The sequence below is a fragment of the Carassius auratus genome, chromosome 30 (genome assembly GCF_003368295.1).
Source record: "Carassius auratus strain Wakin chromosome 30, ASM336829v1, whole genome shotgun sequence".
In the NCBI taxonomy this organism is placed as follows: Eukaryota; Metazoa; Chordata; class Actinopteri; order Cypriniformes; family Cyprinidae; genus Carassius; species Carassius auratus.
The window spans coordinates 26,961,711-26,982,139 of NC_039272.1; the positions used below are offsets into that span (position 1 = coordinate 26,961,711).

Here is a 20,429-nt window from a genome sequence, read left to right on the forward strand (position 1 = left end):
AAACAAGAAAGGACAGACTTCACTGGACTAAAGTTACCAAGGACGCAGAAAGTCCAAGGATTTACAGACCTGCTGTTTGTTTTAAGATTAACTGTTGTTTGCGCTGCTCATCCAGCCACAGAAAAGACTATTCATAACAGTTACATATAACAGCATTGGAACATCACTTTACAAATCTTTGTGGGGATTTTCTTAAATATTGTAGGCCAGTGTGGTCAAAAGCCTGGCTCTGTTGAAAGACGGCATCTTTACAACTCCATACTGAGGTAAACTCGGTTAATCCACATGGAAAGTTTTAACACGAACCTTCATAAACATTGAAAGTTATGTTGCTTCTTGTTAACTGGCACCAACATATTTGTGACATTCTGTGGTTTACACTTACATTTAGCAGATGCTTTTATCCAAAGTAACTTACAAAATACAATGTTTATATAAAAAATGATAAAATATACAATTGAGTAAAAAACCTGGATTGCAAGCAAGTTGGAGCAAATATGTAATGCCATTTTTTTGTTTTTTTTTTACATAGTAAATGTGATGAGCTACACCTGTGGTTACTCTGCTGTTGACGTGTGAACTTGAGAAGAACTAACCTCATACATCAGTTACAATACTTCGGAGAAAACTTTTTCTGAAAAAATACAGAACTTTTGGCAGACACAACATGGTTTAATATTTTGCGATAATGAAATTACATTTTAAGGGAGCTTTAAGTATCCAAATAAATTTTGGGGGCTGCTGAAGACTAGTATTTCTGTGTTAAGACAGGGAGGAAAGACTAGGCAGTAAAATGTACCAAGATAACAAAAGATAACAAGACACGTATAAGGGTAAACTTTATACATAGAATATGTATTGACATTTTTTTACTCTTCTGTTCAACTAAATATATGTGCATTTATAATCGTATAGAGTATTATTAATTTCCACATAAATCTAAAGAAAATTCTAAACTCTGAGCAAGGCATAACAACTTATTGTTTTCATGTTAACTTCAAAATGTAACACACACAAAGTAAGTAAAATCAAGACGAGCATTGCATGGCATGCAAAAAAAAGAAAGAAAAAAAAAGGTGTATGAGAAATAATTCAATTAATGAACAAGTCTATAAAACCTCTGAAACTCCAGCCACACGCTTCGGAGACATCCTGATGCTCCATATAGAGTACTGAACACAACACTGCAAAATCTTGACTGTCTGCTATAATAAAGCTTATCTTACAGTAACGATAATAATGCAAAACAAAAGTGAACTGTAAGCAATTAAAAGTATGACAACATTTGAGGCAATGTTGGGCCACTCACACCAAAATTACAATTTGTTGGGTTTATACTGCCCACTTGTGGTCATCCTGGAGGGTTTGAAAAATGGTAAAAATACCACCATGGACACTGCAAGCTTCACTTTTCCATTCCTTTAAAACCCGAGAACATCTTGGAGCACATCTCTCTCTCTTTGTCCAAATAGTCCTTATAGCATCTGTAAAAGATCAGTAGATTTGCTTAGCTTTCAAGTTAACACATGTAGGAAGACTTGACAAAACTATCAGATAAGAAAAACTTACAGAGCCAGCTTTCTCAGCAAGGTGTTGATGTCAGGGTCGAATGGCTTGTTCGCCTGAGCGAGTGTAAGGTAATCTTGTGCTTTCTCATAGTCATTCATCTCCAAACAGGCCTCATTAAAAATAAAGAAAGCTCTTAATATATGTGGTCTTCCGCTACAATGGTTAACAAAACACAAATAAAAACCTGACTGGAAGTTTCTTCAGGATTCTAAAGAAAAGGTCTTTATAAGGGCTGTCAGTTTAACATTTTCATTTGCACTGAACACATTTACCTGATGTGATCACTAAAAAAAAACTACATTAGTACAAAAGCAAAAGTAAATCTTAATCTTAAATTCAATCATAAGGAGTTTTTCAATCATAAAGAATTTTCACACTAGAACAGCAATTCAAACTTGGTGTATTACTTTTGATTTAGCAAGTCTATTCTGGCCCCATCTGAACATGCAGTAAAAAATGAACAAAATGCCATTCACAAAAGCTAATCAGAACTTTACGGGATGGAAATCATTGAGCTCACTGCTTGAGACTCAGAAAAAGAGCAACAGGGTGGCCTTAGTCTGAACGAGTAACAGCAATTTAAAAAAAGGCAAAGAATTAAACATATTCTATTTGAAGGGTCCCTAAAATTTTGTGGGTGAAATAGAGTCATTCCAATTGGAATCTGAGCAATCTGGACTTGTGTGTGAGGGTGAGCTCCCCATTCAGATTTCACTCAATTTCAGATCAGTCATCTGAAATTGTTACGCTGTCCAACAGAAAGCTGCTGGCTTCTGTGACTACTGTGGAAACTGTGCATGATACATCGTTTCACTATTGACAACAGACCTTTGCCCATCAAATTTATCTGATGTGACCACACTCTGTCTACTTGATTGTAAATGGATTGCTGTCGGCCAGTGATCAACCTATCATTTTATTTTCATTGAAATGTAAAGAAACCAGTCTATTGAGTTCTTATGTGTGCAATTACTCATTTTCACAACTGGTTCCTTTGGAGGGTTTATTTTGGGAACCTGGCACATTTTCTCCCATTGTTTGGTTAGTTTGCCATAATGAACATAGCAATCGTGCTCAGAGTAGCACCAAAATAATCGGTTTGAGATCCAGTTCAATTAAAACTGAACTGTGGAGCAGTGATAAGAAAGCAATCTGTCCCAACAGACTTGTCAATCCGGTGTTAGTGGGAGAATCCCAGAATATAACTGTACAGTTCTTCTTTCGATTAAAAAGCAAATGATCTGACACACTAGATTAGGCTGACTTTCTTACATCTTGTTTTCTTAATTCAGTTAATAAATCAGCATATCTTAATTTTATTCTCATTTTAACTCAACTGACAGCCCCTAGATTTTTACTGAAAGATTACAATAAGGTTATCAACAAAGGAAATAAAAATGCCTAAATGTTGCCCAACCTGGCCGCAGCGGAAGAGCGCTTTAGTGTTCTGAGGGCTGATGTCCAGCACTTTCTGACCGTAGCAAAGGGCCTTGTGGGGTTTCTCCAGTTTGAGGTACGTGAATGAGAGGTTGAGCAGGAAAGGCAATTTCATTTCCTCAAGACACTTCTTCTCTTCTTCATCCACCGGCTCACGATTCTGCAAAAGTGTCACGGCCTGTACCATGCACCAACATTAGTGTGTAATGACAATCTATTATCAGGTATTAGAATACAATAACATTTTTCTTCTATCCATTTACAAACTCTAATTTCTCAGAAACTAATAAAACTGTTATAAGCTCAGAACCTGTTTGTATCGCTCTCGAGCATCTTCATAGCGCTTCTTATTGAAGCAGAGGTTGCCAAAGCTCCGCTGTGTGTCCAGTACATTCAGAAATGTGGACAGAGGAACACTGTTCTGCTCTTTCTGAAGAGTAATGTTGAGATTACAATATCTGAAGCAACAACCAAATGATCTGAGCAAGCTAAATGCATAAAAATCTTACCATACTCAAATCCATGAACTCATCCACTTGTGCCGAGTCCAGGAAATCGAGGACTTGCACCTCATAGAGGACTGTGGCTAATGGAGGTATGTGTGGGGGGCATCCAAGGTCCCCATAGGCATATTTGGGCTTGAAAAGAAAACGAGAAAACTCGCCTTTCTTCATAGTAAGAAGACCAAGCTCTAGGCCATACAAAGTAACATCTATTGGGAGAGATTAAAGAGTCTCGGCAGAGGACAAAGAAGAGAATTTACAGGAGAATCGTGATTATCACTCTAACGGAGGAATTCAGTTTCCATCCTACCTCTACCAAGCTTCATCATTCGTGGAAATTTAAAGTGGCTGGTTGTCTCAAATGGTGTGTCAGAATACTCGATGAAACCAGAGAAATGAACTGTGGATGAAACGAGTTCATGTTGGCAGCTAAAAGTACATGCACTACCAATCAAATGTATTTTATTTTAATTAATACTTTTATTAAGCAAGGATACATTACATTTAAATTTAAAAGACAGTAAATAAATGATTATTTTAAATTTTCTAAAGTTTTCAGACAATAAATATTAACTGTTTTCAGCATTGATAATAAGAAATATTTAAGCACCAAAGCAGCATATTAGAATGATTAGTTTTAGCATCACAATAATACATTTACATTTTAAATATGTTGAAATAAAAAACATATTTAAAATTGTTACATTGTTACATTTCACAATATAACTTTTTTTTTATCAATTAATTGCAGCCTTGGTTGACATATGAGACTTTTAAAAAATGTCGACCACAAACTTTTTAATGGTAGTGTCTGTGTCTGTGTGTGTGTGTGTGTGTGTGTGTGTGTGTGTGTGTGTGAGTGTGAGTTCTAAGAATAATTTATTTCTGAATTATTTGACTATCATAAGCAAGAAGCTAGAACTTTATAAAACCACCATGTTCATTTCAGTCATTTACTTGATACAGAGGCATGCATGGGTACAGGGGGGCCTTCTCCTGCATGGACCACCTCTTTGAGAATTCCTCCATCCCCTAATATGTCTTGCATTTGCCAAGCCAAACGCTGGAATGGAGTCTAAGACAAAAAGAAAAAGAAAGAAAAAAACTGAATTAATGTTAAAGCAAATTTTCGAGTTGAGCACAAAATTGGACCAACCATGTAACGTAATACATAATACATTTAACATTAAATACCAAAAATAAAAAAATAAAAATAAAAATAAACAGAGACTACATTTGTTTCTTGACATACTACCATATTTAGCTTTTTTTTTTGAAGTAAGCTATCTTGGAGTACCACATAAACTTATGTCATGTGAATATGGCAATTGTTCAGTATTGTTATATTAAAACATCAAGTAATTAGCATCTTATATCATTTGGTTATATCATGGCACAACAGCAGTATTCTTTTGTTGAAAGTGGTACACAACTGAAAGTACTGAACGCATATTTTAGTAACATGGTAGCTTGCAAGGTACCAACCTACATATTTTTGCACTGAGCACTATCAGGTCATGTCCAAGCCTGTGGCCACCTCCAAGTACATAACAAGTGGAGGTTAATAACCTTGTTTTTATATTTTATATATATATATATATATATATATAAATTCTAGACCGTATTTTGTCTAGTAGTGGCGTTGTAGAGTACTAATGTTAAAATAAATCTCATCTAAACACATTTAAAGAGAAGTAAATTGCTTGTTGGAGCGTTCGGTTCTAAATTGATCATGCATCATTAGACATTAGCCAGGTGTTTTTTCCGCAGGGCAGTTGAAGTTACCTCGATTCCAAACTGACGGCGCTCATCTGGGGCTATGAACTGTAATATTCTCGAGGTCTTGCCGTTTGTTGACATTATGCATGTGTTTTAGGCCAAAAACTTTCTAAAGAGGTGAGTCTGCAAGTGTGAAAGGGCTGTCTCGGCATGCAGCCTACGTATTTCCGGTGAAATCTCAGAGCACAATGGCGCATTAAAGATTCCGGTCTGTATTCAACCATAGTGTGAGTGCATTGCCAGCCGTGATCTTTTGTCAGTGAACGATTAATATAAATTAATATTTATACATTTTATTGCTATAGTATATCACATTGGGGCCTTTCACAGATCGCTTCTTTTCCGTGCTCAAATAGAGGTGGACATTTTAGAGATTCGTTAATTTTCGGTTCGTTCACCAAAATGATTCGTTCAGTGACCATTTCTTCATATTACACAAATACGCCAGCAGGTGGCGAAAAAGAGTGTCTTATGTGTGTCTTAAATCAACGTATTCACTTGTTGCCAAAACTGATTTGGCTTAAATGTGTGCATAATCGCATTAAATAAATAGTCTAAATGTTGTTCAGATGAAAAAAGCACGAGGTTTTCTTGCATAATTAATATTTTAATTGTTTGGTCAGACAGTTCATATATAGGTGGTGGTCATATAATTAGAATATCATCAAAAAGTTGATTTCACCAATTCCATTCAAAAAGTGAAACTTGTATATTATATTAATTCATTACACACATACTGAAATATTTAAAATGTTTATTTAGATTTTTATAACTGACAACTAAGGAAAAGCCCAAATTCATTATCTCAGAAAATGTAAATATTGTGAAAAGGTTGAATATTGAAGACACCTGGTGCCACACTCTAATCAGCTAATTAACTCAAAACACCTGCAAAGGCCTTTAAATGGTCTCTCAGTCTAGTTCTGTTGGCTACACAGTCTTGCTGGCTTGACAGTTTTTCAAAAGACGACCATTGACACCTTGCACAAGGAGGGCAGGACACAAAAGGTCATTGCAAAAGAGGCTGGCTGTTCACAGAGCTCTGTGTCCAAGCACATTAATAGAGGGGCGAAGGGAAGGAAAAGATGTGGTAGAAAAAAGTTTACAATCAATAGTGATAACTGGAGAGGATTGTAAAACAAAAGCCATTAAAAATGTGGGGAAGATTAACAAAGAGTTAACTGCAACTGGAGTCAGTGCTTTAAGAACCACATGCACAGACGTATGCAAGAAACGGGTTCCAGCTGTCGCATTCCTTGTGTCAAGCCACTCTTTAACAACAGACAGCGTCAAAAGCGTTTTAAGACAAAAAGGACTGGACTGCTGCTGAGTGGTCCAAAGTTATGTTCTCTGATGAAAGTAAATTTAGCATTTCCTTTGGACATCAGGGTCCCAGAGTCTGGAAGAAGAGTTTCCAGTTTCCACAGTCAGTGATGGTTTGGGGTGACATGTTATCTGCTGGTGTTGGTCCACTGTGTTTTCTGAGGTCCAAGGTCAACGCAGCCGTATACCATGAAGTTTTAGAGCACTTCATGCTTCCTGCTGCTGAACAACTTTATGGAGATGCAGATTTAATTTTCCAACAGGACTTGGCACCTGCACACAGTGCCAAAGCTTCCAGTACCTGGTTTAAGGACCTTAATATCCCTGTACTTAATTGGCCAGCAAACTCGTCTGACCTTAACCCCATTGAAAATCTATGGGGTATTGCGAAGAAGAAGATGCGATATGCCAGACCCAAGAATGCAGAAGAGCCAAAGGCCAATACAAGAGCAACCTGGGCTCTCGTAACACCAGAGCAGTTCCACAGACTGATCGACTCCATGCCATGCCGCATTGCTGCAGTAATTGAGGAAAAAGGAGCCCCAACTAAGTATTGAGTGTTGTACATATTCATACTTTTCATGTTCATACTTTTTAGTTGGCCAAGATTTGCCCAACAAACATCTTTTCTTTGTATTGGTCTTAAGTTATATTCTTATTTTCTGAGATACTGAATTTGGGATTTTCCTTAGTTGTCAGTTATAATCATCAAAATTAAAAGAAATAAACATTTGAAATATATCAGTCTATGTGTAATGAATGAATATAATATACAAGTTTCACTTTTGAATGGAATTAGTTAAATAAATCAACTTTTTGATGATATTCTAATTATATGACCAGCACCTGTATAATATATTCACATTAATAAATGGGGGATTAAACATGGAGTTATGTTCCGTCTGCTAAATATGAGAACAAGCGTATGTGCACAGTACCTATAACTTTGTATCTGTTGATTACTGATCAAGATTTACATGCTAAATGGCCGACTGACCCGGTATACTCTCATTAATTTTGTTCACGAACGAGAAGATCTCTCGATTTCATTCAGACTCAAACGAAACTCGTTCAGTGAAGGGTAAGGGCGTTATCGTTCATTACATTCAACAAATCAAATGTTCCGTCACATCTCATATTCAAAGACTATTGGCTTAAACTTTATTCTCAAATTTTTAATGTTAACAACATCAGAATTGCCTAGTGTAGATTTTGATTTCTGTACACTCTCTAATTGTCATACCATTCAAATTTCATATTAAAGGGGTCATTTGATGTTGCTAATACATTATTTTGTGTATTTGGTGTAAAGAAATGTGTTTATGCAGTTTAAGGTTCAAAAAGCATTATTTTCCACATACTGTACATTATTGTTTCTCCTCTATGCCCCGTATTTCTGAAACGCGTCAATTTTGCAAAGCTCATCAGTCTGAAAAGCGAGGTGTGCTTTGATTGTCCAGATATCCAGTGCGTTGTGATTGGCCACAATGGGAATGTTATGTTATGCCTCTTGCCATACTGTGATGCGTTTCCCGGTCAGAACAAGACGAAAACAATGAAACCCATTACAAACGAGTCATTTGTTGCATCCATTCAGGAAATAATTACGGATTATAATGATTTATACTGTTTTTTACACTATATTTTCAGTGCATCAGGCCACGTAAACATAAAACCATGTCTACATTTGTGATTGGAGAAACGAAAAATGACTCTACACTGCTCAAAACTCACATTTGAATCAGCTGTGGCAAATACTTTACATTTGTAAACGTACTTGCAGACTGTCAGTCAGAACAACTGGCATTGTACAGTCCTCCATAAAATGCACTGCACATATGTGAATATTTGGGTTGAACTGTTCTGGAACAGTGTTGTACATACAACTTAACCATTGATTTCTACTCCTCTTTTGGAAGGCCAAACAAAGTATTTTCTCTTCCACAACGAAACAGTGTCTTCACAACATTGCACCGGAGGCAACAGCGTGAATAAAAGTTATGCCTTCTTTCTTTGGGTAAACATTGGGGCAGCATTATGCAAATTTTCCAACACAGTGACGTAAACATGTGGGGGTGTGTTTAAACGAGACGTTTTAGGAGGGCGTGGAAGAGTTTTAACTTTTATAAAGAATATGTCTTTGGGTTTGAGAATTTAGTCTTTGCAACTTTAGGGGATCTTATCTATCAAGCTTGTAACACTCCAAAGAGAAAGGAAAACTTGGAATCGCATCATATTGTTAGAGTACAGATGGGTTGGAGACGGGAGATAACAGGTAAGGAGGGGCAGGTCTGTTGGGATGAGTAGCGTGGAAGGTGTCCAGCAAGTTTAAGTCGGCTATGTAGTTACATGGAACCCATGAGCGTTCCTCAGGACCATAACCTTCCCAGTGCACAAGGTTCTCGAGCAGCCACCACGTTGCCTGGAATCCAAGAATTGACGCACCTCGTAAGCGGCACCGTCGTCCAAGATGAGTGGAAGGGGGGTTTCAGCTGCGGCAACACCAGGCTTTGTGGAGAAAGGAACAAAAGGATGGTGAGGTTTCAGGAGGGAAACATGGAATGTGGGGTGATTGCGATACTCAGGTGGAAGTTGAAGCCTCTAAGTGACTGGGTTGATCTGCTCCGTGATGGTGAATGGGCCAATGAGCCTGGGACTCAGCTTATGGCATGATAGACGCAGGCAAATGTCCCTAGTTGACAGCCAGACCTTCTGTCCTGGTTGATAGGCTGGAGCTTCAGAGTGGTGAAGGTCTGCTGTCATCCTGCATCTACATAGGGCCCTGGTACATTGTAGCTGGTGGTGGGCAGAGTCCCAGACCCTCTCACTCTCTCGGAACCAGTAGTCGACAGATGGTACATCCGAGGGTTCCACAAACCAAAGAAATAGTGGAGGTTGGTAACCGAGTACACACTGAAATGGTGTGAGTCTGGTAGATGGTTGGCGAAGGGAGTTTTTGTGCACACTCAGCCCAACCCCAGGAACTGGTTCCAAGAGTCCTGGTGGCCATGACAGAAGGTACGGAGGAAGCGACCGATCTCTTGGATCTTCCTCTCCATCTGCCCGTTCGACTGCAGATGGTATCCCGAAGATAGGCTGAAGGCCACACCTAGGAGTGAGTTTATGTATGTTGGTGCTGTGCCAGTGGTCGTCTTGTAGGCAAGCATCAGTACGTTGAATTTGATGCGAGCGGCTACTGGTAGCCAGTGTAACCTGATGAGGAGAGGAGTAACGTGAGCTTTTTTTGGTTCATTGAAGACAACCCTCGCTGCTGCATTCTGGATCAATTGCAGAGGCTTGACAGTACATGCAGGAAGGCCCACCAGGAAAGCATTACAATAGTCCAGTCTGGAGAGAATAAGATCTTGGACAAGAAGTTGGGTGGCTTGGTTTGGCTTGGGTCTAATCTTCCTAATGTTGTATAAGGCAAACCTGCAGGACCGGGTCATTGTAGCAATGTGGTCTGTGAAGTTAACTGATGATCCATCACAACTCCTAGGTTTCTGGCTGTCCTCGAAGGAGTAATGATTGACGAACCCAGCTGTATAGAGAAGTTGTGATGAAGCAATGGGTTAGCTGGAATCACCAGGAGTTCTGTCTTCGTAAGGTTAAGCTGAAGGTGATGGTCATTCATCCAGCTAGAAATGTCACTCAGACAGGCTGAAATGCAAGCAGCTACCATCGGGTCATCTGGTTGGAATGAGAAGAAGAGTTGGGTGTCATCAGCATGGCAGTGGTAAGAAAATCCATTCTTCTGAATGACAGATCCTAATGACGTCATGTAGATGGAGAAGAGAAGTGGTCCAAGTACTGAGCCTTGAGGAACCCCAGTAGCAAAGTGTTGTGACTTAGAAACATCACCCCTCCAAGACACACTGAAGGATCTGTCAGAGAGGTAGGATTTAACCCACGGGAGTGCGGTTCCAGAGATGCCCATTTTTCTGAGGGTGGACAGGAGAATCTGGTGAATAACAGTGTCAAAAGCAGCAGACAGGTCCAGTAAGATGAGTACTGAGGATTTTGAAGCTGCTCTTGATAGTCGCAGGACTTCAGTACCCGAGAGCAGAGCAGAGCAAATTCAGTTGAGTGGCCACTTTTGAAGCCAGATTGGTTGCTGTCCAGGAGGTTGTTCTGTACAAGGAACATAGAAAGCTGGTTGAACACAGCTCGCTCAAGTGTCTTTGCAATGAATGGAAGAAGGGATACCAGTCTGTAGTTTTCAAGAAGCACTGGATTTAGAGATGGTTTCTTGAGCAGTGGACTTACCTGAGCCTGCTTGAATGCTGAGGGAAATGTTCCAGAGTGAATAGAGGAGTTGATAACGTGAGTAAGCAAAGTATGACTGAAGACAAGATCGCTTGAAGGAAGTGAGTGGGGATCGGATCAAGTGGACAAGTAGTAGGATGATTGGACAGAAGTTTGGAAACGTCTATCTCTGAGAGTGAAGGCCATTGTGAAGGCTACCAGATGGTAGATGACGTGGACTCTTTGAGATGGTGCATTCCGTACATCCTTGCATGTAGCTCCTGACAACTGATACCATGTTGGGCCACCAGAAGCTTTCCTTAAGCAACGAGAGGGTTTCATTAACCCCCTGGGTGGCCTGTGCCTAGTGTGAGCAGAGTGGATGAGTGGGGTTCCCCGTGTCCTGATGATATACTGCAATCCTTGTGGGCAACCCGGTGGAGTATTGGTGGAGGTATTGGAGGAGGGTATGGTCTCAGTGGACCAGGTGATCGGGCTGATGATGAGTTTCTCTGGGAGTACGGCTTCAGGCTCTTCAGAGCTTTCCTCAGGTGTGTAACAACGGGATAAAGCGTCAGCCTTGACATTCTTGGATCCGGGTGGATAGGAAATCGTGAAATTAAAGCGGGTAAAGAATAAAGCTCAACGGGCTTGTCTGGGGTTAAGTCTTTTAGCTATTCGCAGATACTCCAGGTTCTTGTGGTCCATAAGTACCAGAAAAAAATGTTTTGCTCCCTCCAGCCAATGCCTCCACTCCTCAAGAGCTAACTTGATGGCCAGAAGCTCTCGGTTGCCGATGTCATAATTCACCTCCGCCGGGTTGAGCTTGCAGGAAAAGAAGGCACATGGATGGAGTCTGCTGGGGTTCCCCTGCTGCTGAGAAAGCACCGCTCCTACTTCTGTGGTGGAGGCATCAACGTCCATGACGAAAGATCATGGAAACGTCCGGATGCCACAGCTGTTGATGTTATAGCCAAGGAACTGCACTGAGGGTTGATGGAAGGAGCACTTTTCCGCTTTTCATTTGTGGAGAAACTCCTGGAACACCTGATGGATGAAATCCTGGAATACGAAGGGGGCTTTGACCAGGCCATATGGCATCAAAAGGTACTCGTAGTGTCCAGTAGGTGTTATGAAGGCTGTCTTCCACTCGTCCCCCTCATTTATCCGGATGAGGTTATGCTCTCTTAGAGCAGAAAACATCACTGAAGGGGGCGTAACACAATGGTATATCCACTGACCATTTTTCAGTTGGACTCTCAATGGTTGTACCACAGACAGAAAGCTGTTCAGGAAACGGAGAAGATGGAACAGGGAACCCGGATAAACAGTCCATGAAATAGGTGTCGCCCCACTTCAGGATTTCGCCAGTCTTCCAGGAGAATGATCTCCTCAACGTGAAGTATGCCAATTTGCAGTTGAAGTGGGCCGACACTACGGTGAACCTATCCACAGTATATGCACAGATTCTGGGCCAGCCTGGTGCTCTTCGAGCCACGACTGCATACGCGTGGCAAAGCAATTGGAGAGTTGGATGAAGCGTTCAAGCCTGATGGTGTCCTCGTATGCAGCAAGATGCAACTACACTTGTGGGTCCAATCCTTGATGATAGGTAGTCAATAAAGTTTGTTCATTCCACAAACTTGTGGCCGCGAGAGTTCTGAACGTAAGAGCATAATCATTCACAGTCATTTTGCCTTGTTTTGAATTGTAAAGTTTCTCACCAATAGAAGAATCCCAGGCGGGTTTTCCAAAGCCTATTGAAGTGCTTTACCTTGTAACTGTGAGATGATGAATTCTACCTTTGACTTTTCGCTGGGGTATAAGTGCGGTTGCATCTTCAGGACCAGTGAGCATTGCAGGAGAAATCCGCTGCATTTCTCCGCCGAACCAGAGAAGGGCGCTGGTTTGGCCATGGGACTGGTGTGCACAGAAGGTGAAGAAGTGGTGGCGTTGTTAACGGAAGTGCTCGCTGGTGATGAAGGTGATGGATTAATGGTGAGTGTTCGACGCAAGGCGTCCACGAGGTTCTGAAAGGGGTCTGGATGGCTCATGCTTGTGTCAGGCGGTTTGGTCTGGTCTTCTGTACAGTACAGATGGGTCGGAGATTGGAGATAACAGGTAAGGAGTTTTATTGACACAAGCCGATGGGATAGTGAACACATGTGAGTCAAATAGCAGTGGCAATAGTGACTGAAGAGTGATAGTGCTATGATACTGTTCTTTGTATTGAGCAGAGTAGAGATCCAAGTGGCAGTAGAGGATTTGGGACGTTGAAGGATGGAGAGACACACACACACACACACACACACACACACTCACGATGAACACAGGAGGTAACTTGGAATCGCTGGAGACAGGTAAGTATAACACTGGTAGTCCTTGAAGTAAGCAGGTAGGCAAATCCTAGATGCGAACAAGACCGGAAAGTGGCTTTGTGTGTGTGAGTGTCTTTTATGTGCCAGTAGATTGGGGTGCTGACGAGGGGCAGGTGTGTGTGATCAGTACTCAGGTGAGGGATTGCGCTGTGATTGAAGGGTGTTGGAGCCTGGCGTGTCTGTGACACATATGACCCCTTTAAGAAATTATTTTAACCCAAAAAGATAATTATGCTCCCTTCGAACTGTCTTTAAAATACAAATCTTGTGTAATCCCAGGCTATCTGTAATCAGATCCACATTTAAAACTGGAATATAATTTAATTTCATTCATATTTTTTTCATAAACATTTTCTCAAAATTATACATTTAATTATTCCAGCTGCTGTGAAAAAAGGCTATAAACAATCTGCCACCTGTTGGATCCCCACATGTGATATAGCCTAGTAGCCGGGAAAACTTCCTTATGTTTACAAACGTGACGTAATGATGCAACAACATGCTCAGCATTTCCCGTGAAAACCTACCTGTACCACACAAATGATAAAACATTATCATAAGCGAACCACCCTGCAGAATATGCAGGGTTGGTATGTTTTGACGCTGGGAGACTGGTTTATGCTGGTCAGCATGAACCAGCAAAGGATCAGCATAAACCAACCTCCCAGCATCAAAACTTACCTAACCAGCATATGCTGTTTATTTCGACAGGGCATTGTGAATCAGGCTAAATTAAGGCGATTGTTTTGAACACTGGCTGGTTATGTACTTACTTTGATTTTGGATCATTTTTAACCAAAAAAAGTTACAGACTGCAGATTTAAGTATACCACAGTAAGAGATCCATGAAGTTTAAACATCCCCAAGGGTGGTTTGTCCTGCTATTGCTGTGTCACGTTTTATGAGGCTCATTAAAGATTTTTCGCACTTCTCCCCTGAATGAAGAAACTCACAGTAAGTAGATTAAGAGTATTAGATGTAAGGATTCATCACTTCTGATATACAGTTTGTAGGGGCCAATTCAAGAATGATGACAGCATACGTTTCTGGTAAGATCTAAACCCTTGTTTACATTATATTACCAAGCACAATGTAGGACTATTGTGAATTGTTCTGTCACTGTGGTTGCCTGTTTGTTTAAAAACCTATTTTGTGAGTTTGGGCAATACGTGTTAACAAGTTAATGGATGATTCACACAAATATATATAAAAAAAGCTGTCATCATAAAGGCCTACTCACTTTTATGTCGTTGTAAACCGATATGGCTTCCTTTTTTCATTGGCATTCAGAAATGTTGTCAACAATGTTAGTGTAAGTCAGCTATTTAGATTTTTTCCCCCATAGAAGAAATGTTTTAATGACACGAGGAAGAATAAGCTAAAACCCCAGCTAAAATCTTTTTATTTTTATAAGAGTACTTACATGGAAGTACATTACACATTTTTAAAGCAACCTTCAGGTTCAGTGTAGACAAACTAACTTGCATTGTTATTACATTGTGTGGTGTGTGTCTGAAAACCTGTCTTACATCCAATCTAGGTTTGAGATGTAGAACCATTTAATTGACTTTTGGAGAGTTATTGAACCTGCTTCCTTCCTGGTTCTGTTATTTTTATTTTATTTTATTTATTTTTTATGCACACGTTACATATATTATTTATATGTATCGTAATCATTTAAAATCCATCACTGTTATTACTTGTTGCATACATTATGAATGGAGCCATATCCAATATGAGTGTGTTTTTGTCTTTTTTTCTGCTAGGGCTAATCATATAGGCATGTTATACATTATAAACATAGCAAGATATGAAAAGATGATGTAACAATATTGGACAGTCTACTCCTATCTTAACCCCTAAAAGTTTCCTCTCTTGCAAACAGGACCATCGTCCCACTAACAGGATCTGGCTTGACTCTCTTGGCATACCAATGGGACATGTTAGTATCATTCATCAAAGCTTATTAATTATGTCATTCTTTATGTAATTTGATAATTCTCACTTACCATTGTTCTATGTTTCCATTCAGTGCAGCTCTGCCTGATCTGGTACAGTCCTGCAGCAATGTGGATGGGAGTCTTTTAAAACAATCTGTGAAGATAATTACTTTGTGTTACATACTAAACTGATTTCAGAAAGATTTTGAATTACTTTCAGTTGCATTTTAAATTGATACATTGTAAATTAAACTTTATTTAAAATAAATTATGAAGAACTGATAGTCTGTATAATGTTACATGTTATAATGTGTTGCCAAGTCTGCAGTTGTTTTTGATGTTGCGGGTTTGTATCGGCCCCAATAATATCATATTTTGGCACTGGAATGCAAATTGACCAGGGGAACCGTGACAGAAAGCGTGTATTTTACACCCCAGAAAAAGGGGAACCACCCTCAAAACACAATTGGGCTAGTTTTGAGTAGCAATTAGGCAGGTTTGGTTGTAGCATCCTGGCAACCCTAGCATGCACCTTTTCATGAAACAATTATATAGTGCTCCAATCAGTTCTTAAAATAATGAACAAAAAAAAAAAATGTGTCTTTGACCACATTGTATAAACAGGTAGATTTCTCTCACTGAGTCTTTTCAGTAGCCTATTTTGTTATGCTTATACTTATGTATTAATGTCCTAGATATTTTGGCTATGGAGGAAAAATCACTGTGATATGTATATATTTTTTTCTTAGTACATAGGCTACAAACATTCACTGTGAATAATATGTTAGGTTGAAATTATATGTTCAAGTCAAGACCATTATTATTTCCACTGATTTTAAACCTCTGAATAATTTTAATATGGTATGTTTGAATAATCATGGCGTAAAGCATGTTTGAAAAAGAAACATTGGTTTTTTTTTTAATGTAGGGAACACTAGAATTAAATTGACTAATGTAAATTGAAATTGACTAATGTAGCTATAAATACTTGTACCTGTAACCACAGTGTGTTGGGGGCCTGAGGTGAGAACATATGATTTCTTTAAAAAAAATATATTTTTCGCAGGAATCCTTTCAGCTGAAATGATAAATAGATAAACAGTATGTCACTCTTTCCTGAGAATGAGCAGGTTATTTATGGTCTGTTTCAGTGAATCAACCAGTGATTAGTAGAAGTGGAAACAGTAAAACAAATAAAGGAGGAATCTCTGCTGATGTGAAGTGAGAAGGAGGAGCTGCATGACATCTTAACTAGCCAAATACGGACTTTGCTCTCACTTCACCTGTGTTTTCATTCACTCTTTCTACATCGCCAGAATCAAGCACAAATACAAGCTCCAGCGCGATACTGCTGCAGTATGGTGAGTATATGCATACATTCAATGACATTTGTACACAGTTTAAGGAATAGCTTATATATAACATTCTGAGCAATATTTTTAAATGCCATTATGCGGTGTTATGCAACATATTATGGCCAAACTGTTATAATCGTATGCACTTTATTTGAAAGGGCAATGTGCTTTCACTTTTGTTCATATGTAGGCCAAACACTTGCTTATGAGTGCAATTTAAGTATTCAGTTATCAGCTGATAGTACAGATTACTGAATGCATTATTTGACCATTTGCACCTTAAGACAGCAAAATATAAATACCATTTGTAAATATGCAGTGGCCCTGAAATACATATGAGCCTTATTCAAATATATGAATGTCATTCCATTTGATATAAAATAATAAACCAGATGTCATTTATTTTAAACAATGACTGCACAAGCACAAAAAAAGCTGTTGCAATTGCATTGCTTTATGGTTGTCAGATGTTTGCAGATCACGTTTATAGTTAATATGATGTTAATATAGTGGTTATTTTGCTAATCCAAATCTATTTCTATACACCTCTATATCATGTAATTAGTTAGTATTTTGTATTATGTAATTTTATTCTGTCATATATAAATAATGTTATGTTTCTAATAATCATTAGGTTTATTATGGTTCAGATTTATTAAAGGCTTTTGTGTATTAAAAGCATCAGAGAAGCAAAATACTTATATGCAGCATGTTGTATACACTAAGGAAACATGTCACCCTAAATTGTCGATAACTCTGTTTTAGGATAATATTCAAAATGCTAAGAGTGAGACAGAGGAAGTGAAAGTTACGATGCTGGAAAATGAAAATAAAGCAGAAGATGTTAATCAAAAGCCTGCAAAGCCTCAGTGCACCGTAAGTACAGTGTCTCCTTAATGTATAACATGAGTCTTGTCATTTCTAGAGTTAATATATCATCTAATAGTCATTATTTCATATGGATGTTTTTTAAGTTTATTCAGAGAACTTAGGTTTGTGCCAAATCCTCAAGCATGCAAGTCTCAACAGCTTATGTCTTTTTGTGTTCATTAATGTGACAGACATGTTATTTACTATTATAAAGTGATCATATAAACAATATTACTCACAGTATCCTATGAATTGCAATTATCAACAAAGCCTTATTGTGTAAGGCGAAACTGATACACTTTTCAAATTTGTGTTAAAGGAGATGATTCATAATCTTAATATTTTCTATTTTCATTTCAATTTTAGAGGAAAAGATGTAAGGAATCTGCTATGAACCAGAAGATGGAGTACCTGCGGGCTAACAAAGGACTTGTAGCCACTGTATTGATTTCAGCTGCTCTTATTTTTGCTGTTGTAGTTGCTATGCTTGCCACTACAGATGGGCACAGTCACTCAGCGCACAACACAAAACACATTGTACACGTGCATAATGTCACAAAAATGCCATAGCAATAGCTGCAGCAGACTAAATCTGTTTGGCCAGCAATGTTATTTTCTTTATTAAAAAGTATTTTCATTTGAAACAGTTTCTGATATTGATTGTTTTATGTTATAAAGTGTCACCTGATCTAATATGACATTTTGACATAACCTAACCAAATTTCCAAACCTGTATGATTTTTTTTTTTTTTTTTTTTTTTTGTTATATGATAAATATCTTTGTTCATTCAGTGAAAGTCCAGTGGGGTCCAAAACAACACTGTCTTTTTTGTGATCCACAGAACAAAGAAAGTCAGGTTTGGAATGGCTTGAGAGTGAGTTATATTTAATTATAATTTTTTAAGAATGCATGTTTAACTTAATGTTACTGTACCAATCTGCTGTTGTGTTCACTAAAGCTCATTTGTCATATAAACATGACTTGGCAGGAAAGGCTATCGAGAAAAACTGATTCCCCATGAAAACCGTGCTGATAGTTTGGTATGTAAACACAAGGAGATGTGATTAAAAGCAAGGGCATTTTCTGAGGTCAAGTGCACAATCTCCTTTTTATTCCACGAAGTGACAAAAGGAGCACAAATGCAATTTTAGTTTTTGCTGTGGTTGTTAGTCATTTTTAACAGATGCCTTTTGTTCGAGGCAAATGATTTTAGAAAAAAAACACTTTCTTGTTCACAACCTTGAACCTTTTTTCTTGTTTGTTGGAAACAAACCACCTCAAGCTGTCAATGTATTTTGCTCAGAAAATCTATATAAATTCCTCAAAAATATGCAAAAAACTACTATAATCTGCTGTTATCATTGAATCAGTTGAAGTCAGAATCAATTGAATTTTTATTTTTTGACAAATCAGTTCACATGCAAATACCTAAACAAACTGATTCAGGCAGTCCAGTCTAGTTGCTTCATAAGATGCTTTTTTTACTTGAATTAAATCAAACTGAACTATTGTCTTATGTGGAGCTGAATCACATCATTCAACATTAGACTGCATTGAACTGGCTATAGCTGAGTAACAGAACTGCTTAGTTAAACTGCATTTGCCTAGAAATTGAGTTAATTCATTGTTATCATACTGAACCAAGACTAAACTGACTTGATATGAACAATGACACAGTTTTAGTTGCTTTAATGCAGAATGTCTCCATAGTTGAGTTTCCATAATTGATTCTGCTATTGAAGCTGCTTTGACACAATATGTATTGTAAAAAGCAGTATGCAAATAAAGGAGACTTTACTTGACTTTACTTGACTTGAAGGAATGTGAATATTATTCTTATCATTCATCTGAATTTCTTTGGGACACTGTAAGAAAAAAAATAAATAGTAGAAGACGGATAATATCAGAAAATGCATTTTCCCTGAAGTTTACTGACGTTTACTTCAACCCTATAACGCAAAACACATTTCAGCATATGGGAAATACCTGTGAAAGAGCAGTAAGGAACTTTTTTTTAGCTTTTTTTAGCAGTGTACTTAAATGCACTATATTGCTGAAAGGTAAGCTAAATAGAATTATTTTAATATTTGTCATGCTCTGGAATGTTATGGAAATAAACAATGATATTAGTGGTCAAAATATTGATACAAAACCATGCAATATGAAATCTACATTGTCCAGAATTGTCCTGCTTCGAAATTTGATTTGTGTTGAGGAAAACACTGAACGCAAACATTCAGCTCTATTTTAATCACCTTTCTCAGTATGCCAAACAGAGGAGGAGAATAATAAGGGCTGCTCATCCCAAACACCTTTTTGTAATCAAAGCAGAGCTTTTTCATTGTCGTGGGTGTTTTTTTTTTTTTTTTTTACAATATTAAACATGCAATATAAGCCTATTGTCATTGTAACAGAATGCAACCTATCTGCCCCTTTTTCACTCTACAGTGTACACTTTCTTTTTATATCCACACTTTTTTCTAACTGACATGAAAGTGTGTAGTTTGTGATATTGTAGTGTGCATGTTCTCCATGTGTCTGCCAGGATTTCCACCAAGACATGTAACATCATTTAAACAGGACACTGTACAAATTGTCCATAGTTGTGTGGTGTGTGTCTTTGTGTGAGACCTGCGATGGACTGGCCGTCTGTTCAGGGTGTCCCCTGCCCGAGGCCCGAGGCGCTGTGACAGGCTGCAGCCCCCCAGTGACCCTGCAGAGGATAAAGGAAAATATATGGTTGGATAAAATGTAATGTATTGTATTTTTATTTTATTTATTTATTTCTTTTTTCTTTTTTTGTGAAAAGAGCACATGCACAGAGCCAGAACAAACAGCAGAGGGCACCATTTAATCTGTAAACGTATTTTAAGTTTATGGGTTTAATATTCATAATGAGCTTTTTTACACTATATTATTATTATTATTATTATTATTATTATTATTATTATTATTATTATTATTATTATTATTGTTATTATTATACAGTTACTGTATAATTATCTGTAAAAATCATGTGTCATTTTATT

General features: G+C 38.2%; 1 protein-coding gene and 1 long non-coding RNA gene across 2 annotated transcripts; one reads left to right on the forward strand and one right to left on the reverse strand.

Annotated features, from left to right (window-relative positions):
* Nucleotides 1-553: 553 nt before the first annotated feature.
* Nucleotides 554-5,444, reverse strand: LOC113049829 (inactive peptidyl-prolyl cis-trans isomerase FKBP6-like). The gene is made up of 8 exons (XM_026212491.1): nucleotides 5,295-5,444; nucleotides 4,467-4,584; nucleotides 3,820-3,909; nucleotides 3,516-3,718; nucleotides 3,317-3,436; nucleotides 2,987-3,184; nucleotides 1,570-1,679; nucleotides 554-1,484 (listed from the first exon to the last, which is right to left on the reverse strand). Exons 1-8 carry the CDS (start codon nucleotides 5,367-5,369, stop codon nucleotides 1,406-1,408), a joined length of 993 nt encoding a protein of 330 aa, XP_026068276.1. The 5' UTR covers nucleotides 5,370-5,444; the 3' UTR covers nucleotides 554-1,405.
* Nucleotides 5,445-16,268: 10,824 nt separating this feature from the next.
* LOC113050067 (uncharacterized) lies at nucleotides 16,269-18,040 on the forward strand. The gene is made up of 3 exons (XR_003276715.1): nucleotides 16,269-16,535; nucleotides 17,295-17,405; nucleotides 17,766-18,040. It is a non-coding gene; the product is annotated as an uncharacterized LOC113050067 (long non-coding RNA).
* Nucleotides 18,041-20,429: the final 2,389 nt, after the last annotated feature.